Source organism: Hyperoodon ampullatus, assembly GCF_949752795.1.
Source record: "Hyperoodon ampullatus genome assembly, chromosome: 10".
Classification (NCBI taxonomy): Eukaryota; Metazoa; Chordata; class Mammalia; order Artiodactyla; family Ziphiidae; genus Hyperoodon; species Hyperoodon ampullatus.
The window spans coordinates 48,804,055-48,820,038 of NC_136923.1; the positions used below are offsets into that span (position 1 = coordinate 48,804,055).

Sequence of the window (15,984 nt, forward strand, 5' to 3'; positions counted from 1 at the left end):
TGTAGTTGTTTTTTGATGTCCTAGTCTTTAAAGTCTGGCTCCAAAAAGGGCAAGAAGAGAAGAGAAGGGAAGGAAAAAAGGCTATGGCCTGTTAAAGTCCCTTGGAAATCACTTGGAAGGGAGGAGCTGCAACAACAATGGCTGCCTGTCTCTTTGCACCTCTGTGATCAGAAGCAATCAGTAATCAGAGCATATGCTGGATATTTGGAGGACAGGATCTTTTCTGCCACCATGGTTCCTGCAAGCTGCTCCAAAAACATGTGCATAGCTGTCTGCCAGGTGGCTGATAGGTGAGGAATGAGCAGCTCGAAATTAACTGAAATTAACTGTAATTTACCTTCCAAGTCTTGCCCTAGAATTTTCAAGCAATCAGTGGAATGCAGAGTTCCAACATTAGACAAATTCTGCCAATTCAATTGTTGTTTAGGTGGGGAGAAGATTCTTGGTGCTTCCTACTCTGCCATCTTCCCAGAATTCTCTCTTCTTTAGTTTCTTACCACTTGATTTTGCTTCTCTAAACAATACAGTATAATTGTGCCTGGTTTTGAACTTATATAAATGGAATCACAAGCTATATATTCTGACTAGCTTCATTCACTCTATATTTTTATAATTTATTTAATGCTTTTGTATACGGTTGTAGTTCTATTCATTTTCATCACGATATAGTATTCCAAAGTATAAATTAACTACAATTTACTTATCCAGTCTACTAGCAAAAGACCTGGGACTGTTTCAAACTTTCAATGCTTATGAGCACTATGGCACACTGAAGTATGAGTTTCTCTATGTCATACACCTAGAAGCTAAGGTCTCTGGGTATGCATATCTTCAACTTAATAAAGTGTTGGTACTGTTTATATTCCCACCATCAGAGGGTGAGATTCCCCCTTGCTTTACATCCACACTGATAACTAGTACTGTCAGATGTGTTTGCTAGGTCAGTCAGTATAATGTGGTATCCCAATATTATTTTACTTTGCATTTAATTGCTAACTAGTGAGGTTGACCACCTTTTATTATATTTATGTTTTGATGTCATTTGAGATTATCTGATTTTTCCTTAATGAGTTCTTTGTATGTTCTAAATTTGAGCCCCTTGTCAAGTTATTCATGCTGCAAATATCTTCTCTGTGGTTTTGGTGACAAACTGTTCTTCTTTTGATGAACAGTAGTTGCTAATTTTACAGGAGCCAAATTTATCAATCTTTTTCTTTACATTAGAACATGATGTGGCTTGGTTAAAATATTCCCTTACCTGAGGACATGAAGATGTGTGCCTAAATTATCTTCTAAAGCTGAATAAATAATTCAAGGTTTGGGTGGTTATTTTCCTCCTGCCAAACACCTGACTGTTCCAGCAGTGTGGGACCAAGCTGAGGTTTTTTCTCAGATGATCTGCTTGATCTACAATCCTGCAGTTCAGCTCTTCTGGAGTTTCACCCTGGTGGAGGGGGCATTTCACCAGGATAGCAACACTGGCAGGCTTTGGACTCCAATTCTTATCTCTTTAGCTCTGAATCTGCCAAAAGTACACTTCCACCTCTCAGATGCCTCTTCCTAACTGGCAAATACCCCATTTCTCCCAGGACAGAAGCAGTTCTGTATCACCTCTCTGTAGCATATTTATTCTTAAATGCAGTGAGGTTTCTTGACTACTTCTCCTTTAAAAGAAAGTAAAGAATGCTATGAAAACCCACAGATGATGACTTTAATGGGGATAAGGAGTAGATAATTGTAAGGTAATGAATAATGGTCAGAAAATGCCTAAGACTGAAAATGAAGGATGAGTAGTGGAAGATATCTTGAGAGTCAGTAGGGATGTGTCAACATAGTATGTTTGACCAGAGAGGGTCCAGGGGATAGAAGAGAAAACTGACTAAGAAAACATAACAGATAAGTAATGTGGTTCTATCAACCATTAAACCAAAATAAAAAGAAATACTAATCATTACCTGCAATCTGTACTGAGCCATCTTCTCCAAGAAGAATATTGCCAGCTTTCACATCTCTTTAAGAAAAAAAAAAAAATCACTTATTAAAAAACACCTATTCTTTGGAGTCACATAATTTAAGCAGTTCACTATATTCACCACAACACTGTCAATGTTTAAATGTTCTATTTTGCATTAAAGGGTATTAAGGCCAATAGTAGAATTTTAAAAATTGTAGTCACTTGTACTAGAATCCAAACATTGTAAACAATAACATATAGCTTTTTACTATTAAATTTGGAAAATCTGAGGTTATTAAATACTCAATTGAGATAACAGTGGCCAAAGAATGTGACCCTCACTTACTATCACCTTATCTACTTTTTAAAATACAATGATTTTTTTCTACACCCTAATATATGATCAAAATTTTTAAATGGTATGTGGTTGAAAACAGGGACTAGTCTATGCCTGTAGCATAAATACATGATGGAAATTATTCAAACATCTCTATATTCTTATTAGTAACTATATATAACAACTCAAGTAATACATAAACACATTCCTGCTATAAAAACCTAAACATCACTGAAAAGGCCAAAGTTCCTTTTGACCACTGTTCTCAAGTCTAGTATTCTCTCCAAAGTTTTCAACCATTATCAGTCTAGTTAACAGAATATGTTCCTGTGACATATCTGGGCTTTTCTTCCAACATAAATGATATTGTACTATCCCTTCAAATCTACAACTTGTTTTTCTCATGCAATAATGTGTCAGTAATATCTAGCAAAATTTACAATCCCTAATTCCTATGAGTAATCCACTTCTTTGATAACCTAGAGAAACTCTCACAATGTTCACAGAATGTACAAAGGGGTTGTCTACAGAATTGTTTGCAATAACAAACCAAAAATGGTAGCAAACTAGAAAGCCAATAACAGCAAAAAGATTAAATTAATTCTGTTACATCCATGAAATGGATTAAGGTCAATCAACATGTCATGCCCTCTAATACATAATACATACTGCTAAGTGAACAAATCAAATAGGACAGTGCATTTTGTATGCCGCCATTAATGTTACACACACACAAACACACACACCCCCTTCCATACACAGAGAGCAATGAATTTATTTCCTTTAGTGGAGAGGAGTGGGATCAGAGTCTTGTGGGAATGGACTCACCTATTTGTTTCATAATTAAAAATAAATATAATTAAATAAAAGAGAGCCAGGCCTTGAAGCTAGACAAGAAAGAAAAGCGAGGCTAGCTCATGGAAGAAGACCCTGTTTGTCAGGAAAAAGAACCAGTGAAAGGACACTTCATCTCTTCCTTGTCCCTGTCTTCTTTCCCCTATCCTTAGCTATAACCATTCCTTGGTAAACAATGAACAACAGCTTCACAACTGTGTGTAGCAATGTCACCATACCAAAAGTATACAATACCTTTCCTGAATATATACTGAATCATTTGGAAATCATGTTACTGAGTATTTTTTTCTGCTTATAAATCCAAGCAATTTATAGGACCTTTCCCAGAGGCTGACTTAGAATGGAGGTTGGCTCACTTTGCCCTACAAACCTAAAGTCTACACCATGAACAGGAGAGAACTGAGGATATTTCCTTCCCTTGGTGACAAGACCATTCAACTAAGGCAACCATGAACCTTCAACTCCTTTTTCTGAGCTCATCTGGAATGATATCTAAAACTTAATGGAAAAAACAATGTATAGTTTAGTCACTTCCTCCTCTGTGTTTCTGCAGCAGGCTGTCATGTTAGTACAGATCATAAAAATATAATCTTTCTCATTTCACCATGAGTCATATCTTAGTACATTTCTGTATCATCTGCACTTACTTAGTATTATAATTAGTGCATAGGGGGCATCTCCCAGATACTCATCAAATAGATTTAAATAACTAAATAGAAGACAACCTGCCTTAAATCTTCTTATGGAGATAAGTGAATAATTAAATCAATCCATCCATCCAACTAAACACTAAAATAAAAATTGACTGTTTCTGAAGAGAGGTGGAGTGGTAAATCAATCAATCCAACTAAATACAAAAATAAAAATGAAATTGTTCCCTCCTGCCATCCCACCTCCCACCTCCTATCCATCTAAATAGGAGAGCAGTTAAACTATATCTATATAATGAAATACTACGAATACTAACAAATATATATGTTAATATGGAACAATCTCCAAATATATATATATATATATATATATATATATATATATATATATTTTTTTTTTTTTTTTTTTTTTTTTTTTGCGGTACGCGGGCCTCTCATTGTTGTGGCCTCTCCTGTTGCGGAGCACAGGCTCCGGACGTGCAGGCTCAGCGGCCGTGGCTCACGGGCCCAGCCGCTCCGCGGCATGTGGGATCTTCCCGGACCGGGGCACGAACCCGTGTCCCCTGCATCGGCAGGCAGACTCTCAACCACTGCACCACCAGGGAAGCCCCTCCAAGTATATTAAGTGAAAAAACAATACTACATACATCATGTTGTCATTTGTCTTTTTTTTTTTTTTAAGCAGGAGGGAGAGAGATATATACAGTATGTTTATATTGCCATAAATATCTCTCTCAAAGGAATCACAAGAAAATGGCAAGAAGTGGTTCCCTTTAGACCAGGGTACTAGAGGTTCAGTGAAGGAAGGAGATTTTTTCTTTTTTTAAAAGCTTTATTATATTTATTTATTTTTGTTTGTTTATTTATTTATTTATGCCTTGGGTCTTTGTTGCTGTGAGTGGGCTTTCTCTAGTTGCGGCGAGCGGGTGCTACTCTTTGTAGCGGTGCGCGGGCTTCTCATTGTGGTGGCTTCTCTTGTTGCAGAGCACAGGCTCTAGGTGCGCGGGCTTCAGTAGGTGTGGCACGCAGGCTAAGCAGTTGTGGCTCACGGGCTCTAGAGCTCAGGCTCAGCAGTTGTGGTGCACAGGCTTAGTTGCTCTGTGGCATGTGGGATCCTCCCGGACCAGCGCTCAAACCTGTGTCCCCTGCCTTGGCAGGCGGATTCTTAACCACTGCGCCACGAGGGAAGTCCCTAAAATGCTTTATTTTTTTTAGAACAGTTTTAGATTTACATAAAAATTGAGAAGATAGTGCAGAGGAGTTCCCATACACCTGTCACTCAGTTTCCCCTATTATTAACATGACACATTAAATGGTTCTGTTGCCACAGTAATGAACTAGTATTGATGCATTATTATTAACTAAGGTCTACAATTTATACAAATATTTTAGTTTTAACCTAATGTCCTTTTTCTTTCCCAGGATACCATGTTCCATTTAGTTGTCATGTCTTCTTAGGGGCTTCTCTTGTCTGTGACAGTTAATCTTTGACTTCCCTTGTTTTTAATGACTTTGACAGTTTTGAGGAGTAACGGTCTAGTATTTTGTAGGATGCCCCTCTATTGGAATTTGTATGATGTTTTCCATGATTAAACTGTTGTTATGAGTTTTGGGAAGGAAAACCACAGAAGTCAAGTGCCATTTTCATCACATCATATCAAGAGTACATAGTTATCACCATGTTTTAGCACAGTTGATATGGTGAAGACTTGTTTTTTTATCATATACCATTTGTACCATTTGAATTTCTAAGCCTATATTTGCATTACCCATTCAAATAATGTTTTCTAAGCTTTTGTCTTAAGTGAAGAAACAGTAATCCATTTTCAGTAGAACCTACACTTTGGGTGACTACTTTTCCTGATCAATTCCCCAGATAATCAATTCATGTTTCCCTTTTCAAACCAAAAGTGCAAAATATAGAACAGTTTCCAAGAGTAAAAGCAGAGGAAGATGATGAAGCTAAATGGCTCACTGGACAATTAGACACACCACAGTCTGTCCTCACACACAACAGGGCAAATGACCTTTCAAGGAAAAGATTTGTAACTAAATCTCTGGAAATCAACGTAATAGTCCTTAACTGAAGAACCTTTGTTACCTGCCTCAAAGGATATCAAGCAATCCAACAGCCCCAACAGTTAAATCCTCCAGCCACTCTTAAATAGCAAGAACAGTGAGTGTTGTTTTTCACAGTTTGATGCCATTTCTCACAAGTCACTATTACACCAAAGTTACAGATTCCTTTTAAAATTAAAAGGAATATCAGAGACATACTTGACTTTCTCATTAGTACAGAACACAAGTTTCTCCCCATCACATTTTTAAAAAAATTTATTTACTTTTAGTTATTTTATTTTTGCCTGTATTGGGTCTTCATTGCTGTGCGCGGGCTTTCTCTAGTTGCGGCAAGCGGGCTTCTCACTGCGGTGGCTTCTCTTGTTGCAGAGCACAGGCTCTAGGTGCAAAGGCTTCAGTAGTTGTGGCACATGGGCTCAGTAGTTGTGGCTCGTGGGCTCTAGAGCGCAGGCTCGGTAGTTGTGGGGCACAGATCGAACCCGTGCCCCTACATTGGCAGGCGGATTCTTAACCACTGTGCCACCAGGGATCAAACCCGTGTCCCTGCATTGGCTGGCGGATTCTTAACCACTGTGCCACCAGGGATCAAACCCATGTCCCTGCATTGGCAGGCGGATTCTTAACCACTGCGCCACCAGGGAAGCCCCCCATTACATTTTTATGACTCATCAATAGGCACAGTTTATGGAAAACATGAAAAAGGCCAAGAGAAGAAATGAATCAAGACAAAAGCTGGAAAATACGCTACATTTAGGCATCTTAAACTGACTAAATATCTACCATTTCTGTTAAAGCTAACCTCTTTAAATGGGAAAAATATTTGGGTATGTAGATACAGAGAGAAAAGTGTAAGTCTAATTTATAGACCTGTTCACCCTAGTCAAAACCTCTAAAGCCTGGGGAGTCAAGGAGAAAACACAGTAGAAACAGAGTAAAATTATTTGACCTAATCCACCAGACTGACACAAATCTACATGAAATAACAATTGGACCCTAAAGATATGAGAAGTAACAAAACCTACTAAAAACATCCATCTCTGTTTCCCAGTAAAACAACTTTATCCCAGCTTTCTCCTGTTGAAATCTCAGTGCATCTTGGCTAAAGTGTAAGTAGGGTTCTTAGCCTTGGCTGCATAGTAGGATCTCTTGGGGAACTTTCAGAAGTCCCAATGCCAAGGCCTCATCATAGACCAGTTAAATGAATTTCTGGCAGTGGATCCAGGAACCGGTACTTATTAAAGTTTCCCAGGTGATTCCAATATGAAGCCAACACTGAGGTTCTCTGATTTTATGTGTAAGAGAATTTCCATTCCAGCAACATGGCAGAGACTTTCATCACTTACTACCCAGGCCTTGGCCCCAAGATACACCATTCCCCTTCTCCAAACACAAAGAAATGCTGGATTAATTAGGGGGGGAAACTGCCACATAAATGAACAGGAAATAAAGAAAAGGAAATCTTCAATCTTCAGAAATGAAAAGGACACTTAAGAGCAGAGCAGTAAGCCTTGGGAGATGGCACAGAGATACTCCGCCAAATAGCTAAGGAGTTCAGACTTTAAAATCCACCCATAAACAGAAAACATGGCATTGGGCTAGCTTAAGGTTGAGAAAGAGAACTGAGACCCCTTCATAAACCTAGGACCCTGGGAAGACTGAGCCACAATGAAACACATACTTGCCAAAGGCAAGCCAGTAAAGCCATATTAAAATAAGACCTAACTGTCTTTAATACAAAAGCATTTCTAGGAATAAAAAGCGTCATTATATAACAACAAAAAAAAAGGGAATAATTTACCAAGAAGATAACAATCCTGAACCTGTATGTACCTATAAAATATCTTTCAATCACAGAGGACTATAGTTCAAAGGGGTCATTAGTGTTGTAGGGCTAACTTCAACTAACTTCTGGCCTCCACTGTTCTGATGTAAAGTCAACTCCTAATCATACTGATGCTCTGTCTTAGTCTGTTCAGGCTGCTATAACAAAAATACCAGACTGGGTACCAACATTTATTTCTCACAGTTCTGGAGGCTGGAAAGTCCAAGATCAAAGCAGGGGCAGATTTGGTGCCTGGTGAGGAGCGGCTTCCCTGTTCATAGGTGACCACCTTTTCACTGTATCTTCACAAGGCAGAAGGGGCAAGGGAGTTCTCTGGGGTATCTTTTTTTTTTTTTTGCGGTACGCGAGCCTCTCACTATTGTGGCCTCTCCCGTTGCGGAGCACAGGCTCCGGACGCGCAGGCTCAGCGGCCATGGCTCACAGACCCAGCCGCTCCATGGCATGTGGGATCTTCCCGGACCAGGGCATGAACCCGTGTCCCCTGCATCGGCAGGCGGACTCTCAACCACTGCGCCACCAGGGAAGCCCTCTGGGGTCTCTTTTATAAGGACACTAATACCATTCATGTGGGCTTTACCCTCATGACCTATGTACCTCCCAAATGCTCCACCTCCAAATACCACCACATTGAGGATTAGGTTTCAACATATGAATTCTGAGGGGGCACATTCAGGCTATAGCAGTCCCCCTACATGATAAGTTGTTTTTCTCTTGCTGCCTTCAAGATATTCTCTTTGTGTTTAGGTTTCAATAGTGTGACTATGATGTGTCTAGGTATAGATCTCTTTGTATTTATCTTAATTGTGGTTCGTTAAGCTTCTTAAATTTGTAGATTAATGTTTTTCCTCAAATTTGGAAGTTTTAGGTCACTATTTCTTTCAACAATTTTTTGTCCCTTTTACTCATTTAGCTAAATGAGAGCTGACAGATTTAACAAAGTAGATGTTACAGTCATACAAAATTGAGCACAGACTGAATTTGTGCCTGAACTTGATGTAAGTCAATTTGATTGCTTTCCAAAAATGACAGTGGACTTAACGTGTATTTCAGTGTGTATTTTGGGTTAATTTTACCATTGACTATATAAAGTCTGCATATGTAAAGGTTTAGGAAAAAGAATATACTTCTATCCATGTTCTGAAGTGAGGATTTTGACTTTTAAAAATAGAGATACGAATATATTAAATAAAACAACAATTACATATTTAAAGAATAATAATTCAGTGGCAGATCTAAATTCTTTTGAGTTAGTAACTAAAAACTATAATTGATATTTAAACCCAGCATGATATGTATGCCCAGCATCACTGATTAGCACAATATTTCCTAGAAGACTTTGGAAGTAGACTGCTAAATTCAGATCCCAGCTCTGTCACTAGCTGGGTGACCTTTGGCAAGTTACTTAACTCTCTTTGCCTTGGTTTCCTCATCTGTAAAATAGGAATAATAATAGTACCAGGGGCTTCCCTGGTGGCGCAGTGGTTAAGAATCTGCCTGCCAATGCAGGGGACATGGGTTTGAGCTCTGGTCCGGGAGGATCCCACATGCTGCGGAGCAACTAAGCCCGTGTGCCACAGCTACTGAGCCTGTGCTCTAGAGCCCGTGAGCCACAACCACTGAGCCTGTGTGCCACAACTACTGAAGCCCACGTGCCTAGAACCTGTGGTCCACACAAAGAGAAGCCACCGCAGTAAGAAGTAGGCACACGGCAACAAAGAGTAGGCCTTGCTCCCGCAACTAGAGAGAAAGCCCATGCGCAGCAATGAAGACCCAACGCAGCCAAAAATTAATTAATTAATTAATTTAAAAAAATAGTACCAACTCATAAAATAATTGTGAATATTAAATCAGGTTAAGGTAGAAAATACACTTAGAAAAGTATTTAGGGACTTCCCTGGCGGTCCAGTGTCTAAGACTCCATGCTCCCAATGCAGGGGGCCTGGGTCCAATCCCTGGTCGGGGAACTAGACCCCATATGCCGCAACTAAGAGTTCACATGCCGCAACTAAGGCCCAGTGCAGCCAAATAATAAATACTAAAAAAAAAAAAAAAGTATTTAGCATACAAGTTGCAGTGAATGCTAGCTGTCATTGTTATCTACACCAGGGGTCAACATTTTCTTAAAGGACCAGATAGTAAATAGGGTTTGTGGGGCAGATGATATCTGTCACCACTACTTTTTCTCTGTAGTGCTAAAATGTGCATGGCTGTGTTTTAAAAAAGAAACCCACCCTGGTGGCGCAGTGGTTGAGAGTCCACCTGCCGATGCAGGGGACACGGGTTCGTGCCCCGGTCCGGGAAGATCCCACATGCCGCGGAGTGGCAGGGCCCGTGAGCCATGGCTGCTGAGCCTGCACGTCCGGAGCCTGTGCTCCACAACGGGAGAGGCCACAACAGTGAGAGGCCCGCGTACCGCAAAAAAAAAAATAAATAAAAACATAAAATAAAATAAAATAAAAAAGAAACCCAAACAAACAAAAAACAAACAAACAAAAAACAGGCATCAGGCTGCATTCATGCTGTGGGCCAGAGTCTGTCAATTACTGATGATCTATATGGTGGTAAAATAAATTTTTTTCCGTCTCACATGACAGTCTGGGCATGAGTGGCATCAGTTCAGCATGGTAACTCCACAGAGTTGGTGATTCAGGTTCCTCATATTTTATTGCTCTACCATCTCTAAGTTCTTGCTGCACAGTCCAAGATGCCTTACTACCACATCCACATTTCAATGGAAGGAAGGAAAGGGCATAAAGAGGTTATGTCACTTTCTGTGAGCAGTGGTTCTCAGGGTATTTGGCAATGTCTAGAGATATTTTAGGTTGTCGCAATGGGCACTGGGGGCGGTGTGTACGTGTGCGTTACTGGCAATGTAATAGGTAGAAGCCAGATATGCTGCTAGATCCGTTGTATAACGCACAGGATAGCCCCTGCAACAAAGAACTGCCCAGCCCAAAAGTCAGTGGTGCTGGGACTGATAAAACCTGTTAAGGGAACACTATTGTTTTCATCACAGTGGCTAGAAACTAAATCACACAGTCAAATCTGGCCTGCATGGGAGGCTATGAAATGTTGCCTTTCCTCTGGATGTTCATGTGCCCAGTAAAAAATGTCTTTTTTCCTTTAATTCTAAAACAAGGGGAGACATATTAGGGGCCAATTAGCAGTCTATGGCATATGTCTTTCTAGAAGATTACTTGATGAACATGGAATCAGAACTGAGGTATTAACTGAATTATGTTCATTGCTAATATCCAGGTATGTATCCACAGGGTTATCACCATTCAGAGGACAGGAATCCTGTTTTTCAGGGCACCTTTTCCTTTGACAGTGTGGGAAATAAATTCCTAAACATTTACTCTTTGGTCATGCCCCCTTTTCAGTCATTTGTTAACATATTATTTTAACTAGGTACAAAACAACTGATTAAGTACAATTTTAGATGAAAAATCCTATTGTCTTAAGAATATACTTTCAGTGTTTCCAAGATTTCTAGTTTACCTGTTATTCCCTAGAATCAATTACTCTCTTTTATCCTCATAAAAAGAAAGTTTGGGGTTTCCCTGGTGGTGCAGTGGTTAAGAATCCACCTGCCAATGCAGGAGACACGGGTTTGAGCCCTCACAACTACTGAGCCTGTGCTCTAGAGCCCGCGAGCCACAACTACTGAGCCTGCGTGCCACAACTACTGAAGCCTGCACACCTGGAGCCCATGCTCCACAACAAGAGAAGCTACCGCTCCCTGGTGGTGCAGCGGTTAAGAATCCGCCTGCCAATGCAGGGGACACGGGTTCGAGCCCTGGTCTGGGAAGATCCCACATGCTGCAGAGCAACTAAGCCCATGCACCACAACTACTGAGCTACTGAGCCTGCAAGCCACAACTACTGAGCCCCCGTGCCACAACTACTGAAGTCTGCGTGCCTAGAGCCTGTGCTCCGCAACAAGAGAAGCCACCGCAATGAGAAGCCCGTGCACCACAACAAAAAGTAGCTCCAGTGCACCGCAACCAGAGAAAAGCCCGCGCACAGCAAAGAAGACCCAATGCAGCCAAAACTAAAATAAATAAAATCAAATAAATTTTTAAAAAAAGAAGCCACTGCAATGAGAAGCCCACGCGCTGCAACAGAGTAGCCCTCACTCACCACAACTAGAAAAAGCCCGTGCGCAGCAAGGAAGACCCAACGCAGCCAAAAATAAAAATTAATTAATTTAAAAAAAAGTTTGTTTCCTTTGTAAGACTTAAGCAGGTGGAAAAACTTAAACAACTGGAAATAATTATTCATTTTTCCTAGAATGAGATGCTTCTATAGATGACTGATTTCACTTACTATATGTTGATTTTCTTTCAAATGCTTCTACTCTCAGGGTAATCTAATCAAAAGTTTGTGTGTAGGGGGAGGGAATACCTTGTTTTTTTCCTCCATATTCTGATTACTCCTTAAAACCTCAGTTTTACAAACTGGTAGTCGTCTGATCTTTGATCAGTTACTTTTCTGGGCCTTTGCTTGTCTGTTTGCTGATGGATTAGGGTTAAGTAGGTGATTTTTTTTTTAACTGAGGTATAAAATTGTAAGATATAAATAAATAAGATATATTGTAAGATAAATAAATTTGTAAGATATAAATAAAGCTGTAAGATATTTAAAGTGTACCATGTGATGGTTTGGTACACATATACACTGGGAAAGGATTAACTCCATAGAGTTAATTAATACATTTATCACCTCACATATTTACTTTTTTTTTTGAGAACATTTAAATCCTACTCTCTTAGCAAACTGCAATAATATGATACAGCATTATCCACTATAGTCAACATGATATACAGTAAATCCTCAGACCTTATTCATCTTATAATTGAAAGTTTGTACTTTCACCAACCTCTCCCTGTTTCCCTCACCCACCCAGCCCCTGGCAACCACTTTTCTACTATTTCAAGGAATTTAACTGTGTGTGTGTGTGTGTGTGTGTGTGTGTTTTAAGATCCCACATATTAAGTAATACGATGCAGTATTTGTCTTTCTCTGTCTGGCTTAATTCACTTAGCATAACATGCCCTCCAAGTTCATCCATGTTGTCACAAATGACAGGACTTCCTCCTTTCCATGGATGAATAAAGTCCATTGTATATGTGTGTGTGTGTGTATCACAATTTCTTTATCCATTCATCCATGACACACACTTAGGTTGTTTCCATATCTTGGCTATTGTGAATAATGCTGAATATGGGAGTACAGATATCTCTTTGAGATAATGACTTCATTTCTTTTGGACATATACCCAGCAATGGAATTTCTGGATATTATTTTAATTCTTTTTTTTTTTTTGGCTATGGCACACGGCTTGTGGGATCCTGGCTGCCAGACCAGGGATCAAACCTGTGTCCTCTGCATTGAAGTGTGGAGTCTTAACCACTGGACCGCCAGGGAAGTCTCCCTGTAATTCTATTTTTAATTTCTTGAGGAACCTCTATACTCTTTCCACAGTGGCTGTACCAGTTTACACTCCCAACATCAGTACACAAGGGTTCCCTTTCTCCATATCCTTGCCAGCATCTGATATCTTGTCTTTTTGTTTTGTTTTGTTTTGTTTTTTGGCTGCCCCACACGGCTTGTGGGATTTTAGTTCCCTGGCCAGGGACTGAACCCTGGCCCTTGGCAGTGAAAGCACGGAGTCCTAACCACTTGACCACCAGGGAATTGCCTGATACCTTGTTTCTTTGATAACAGACATCCTAACAGGTGTGAGATGATATTTCATTGTCGTTTTGATTTGCATTTCCCCAATGGTTAGTGATGTTGATCACCTCTTTCACATGTATCTGTTGGCTACTTATATGTGTTCTTTGGGAAAATGTCTATTCAGGTCCTTTTCCCATTTTTTTAATTGGGTTGTTTTTATTTTTTTGCCTCTGAGTTCCTCCTATTTTGGGGATGTTATCCCCCTATCAGACATGTGGTTTGAGAATATTTACTCCTATTTAGTAGGTTGCCTTTTTACTTTTTTGATGGTTTCCTTTGCTGTGCAGAAGCTTTTTAGTTTGATGTGGTCTAGTTTTTAAAGTTTTTGCTTTTGTTGCCTTTGCTATTGGTGTCAAATCCAAAAAATCACTGCCAAGACCAATGTCAAGGATATGTTTCCTTCTAGGAGTTTTATAGTTTCAGGTCCTAAGTTCATGTCTTTAATCCATTTTGAGTTGATTCCTCTGTATGGTATAAGATAGAGGTCCAGTATCATTTTCTGTATGAAGTTTGTTGTGGGCTTATCATAAATGGCCTTTATTATGTTAAGGTACATTCCCTCTATACCCAGTTTGTCAAGAGTTTTCATTATGAAAGGATGTTGAATTTGGTCAAAAGCTTTTTCTACATTTATTGAGATGACCATGATTTTATCGTTCATTTTGTTAAAGTGGTGTATCATAGTGATTTACTGATTTGCAGATGTTGGACCACCCTTGCATCCCTGGAATAAATCCCACTTAATCATGCTGTATGATCCTCTTAACATATTGTTGAATTTTGTTTGCTAACATTTTGTTGAAGATCTCTGCGTATATGTTTATCAAGGATATTGGCCTGTAATTTTCTTTTCTTGTAGTGTCCTTGTCTGGCTTTGGTATCAGGGTAATGCTGGCCTTGTAAAATGAGTTTGTAATGTTTCTTCCTCTTCTAGTTTTTGGAAGAGTTTGAGAAGGATTATTATAAGTTCCTCTTTAAATATTTGGTAAAATTCACCAGTGAAGCCATCAGTCCTGGATTTTTGTTGGGAGGTTTTTGATTATTGAATTGATCTCCTTAGTAGTAATTGGTCCATTTAGATTTTCTATTTCTTCATGATTCAGTCTTGGTAGATTGCATGTTTCTAGGAATTTATCCATTTCTTCTAGGTTGTACAATTTGTTGGCATATAATTGTTCATAGTAGTCTCTTATGATCCCTTATACTTCTGTGGTATCAGCTGTAATGTCTCCTCTTTCATTTCTGAATTTATTTGAGTCCTCTCTCTTTTTCTCTTGGTGAGTCTAGCTAACAGTTTGTCTATTTATCTTTTTAAGAAACCAGTTCTTAAAAACTGGTTTCATTGATCTTTTCAACTGTCTTTTTAGTCTATATTTCATATATTTCCACTGTAATGTTTTTATTTAACTTCCTTCTGCTAACTCTGGGCTCAGTCTGTTCTTATTTTTGTAGTTCCTTAAAAGTAGGTAAAGTAGGTGATTTTAAATGTTATATCTTGTTGTGTTCTTCCACTCTTTTTCTGCTTTCTTTGGTTTTAATTGAGCATTTTATATGATTCTATTTCTCTCTCCTCTCTTAGCATATTAATTCTTCTTTTTTTCCTTTTTTAGTGGTTGCCCTAGAGTTTGCTCTACACATTTACAACTAATCCAAGTCCACTTTCACATAGCACTATACCACTTCCCTGAGTTTTCTTTCAATCTCATATATCCTGGACTGGGTATTACAGTCTTGCAACCCAGGACTGTCAATAGGCATAGACCAAAAAAAAAAAAAAAAAAAAAAAAGAAGAAGCTCTAGGCCTGCTCTCTGTGGCCAAAGGATCAGGAAAGGGGCAGCACAGCTCAGACCTAGCAGGGACCCCATCCCTGACTACATAGCTGGAGTGGAAAGCTGACCCACTAGGCCAGAACCAGAGGTGCCAATGAAGACCAGACAGGAAACTCCATTGCCCAATCCACATCCAGTGCAGCAGGTAGGCCCATGTTGCCTACACCAGCACCATCGATAGGCCCAGCCAATATCTCCCATTCTTCCACCCAGCAGCAGAAAGTGACCCAGGTCTGGCACCTCTTGGTCCTCTACACCAGGGGTCCCCATTCCCCAGGGTCGCAGACCGTTACTGGGCCGTGGCCTGTTCTAAACCATTCCCCCACCCCCACCCCAGTGTGTGGAAAAACTGTCTTCCATGAAACCAGTCCCTGGTGCCAAAAAGTTTGGGGACCGCTGCTCTACACAGTGGCAAAGGATGACCCAGACCCAGTGTCTCCCAACTCCCCACTCAGTAGCAAAAGGTGGCCCAGAAAAGTGCCTTTCATGTCCACAGGCAATACCACAGAATGAGTGGGAGCCCAATTGCAGCCAGGTGGCCTGGTCCACAAGGTGAGCCCAAGAAGTGCTCACAGACCCACAGGCACAGCCACTATCTCCCACCTTCCACCTCGCAGCACCAGGCCTGGGGAAGGGCACTCTGCTCCAATGGGTGGCATCAGCAGGGATTGAGAAGAGAGCCCCAGCAGTGCCA

The 15,984-nt window shown here is 40.0% G+C and overlaps 1 protein-coding gene across 1 annotated transcript in view; it reads right to left on the reverse strand.

Moving 5' to 3' along the window:
- The window catches only part of OXSR1 (oxidative stress responsive kinase 1), a gene marked incomplete at both ends in the record, with an annotated part of 100,545 nt that overhangs the window by 40,618 nt on the left and 43,943 nt on the right, over positions 1-15,984 (reverse strand). Inside the window, one exon of the mRNA XM_079712296.1 lies at positions 1,956-2,011. Within this exon, the coding sequence (XP_079568422.1) occupies positions 1,956-2,011 (56 nt within the window). The remainder of the gene's footprint in view (positions 1-1,955; positions 2,012-15,984) is intronic.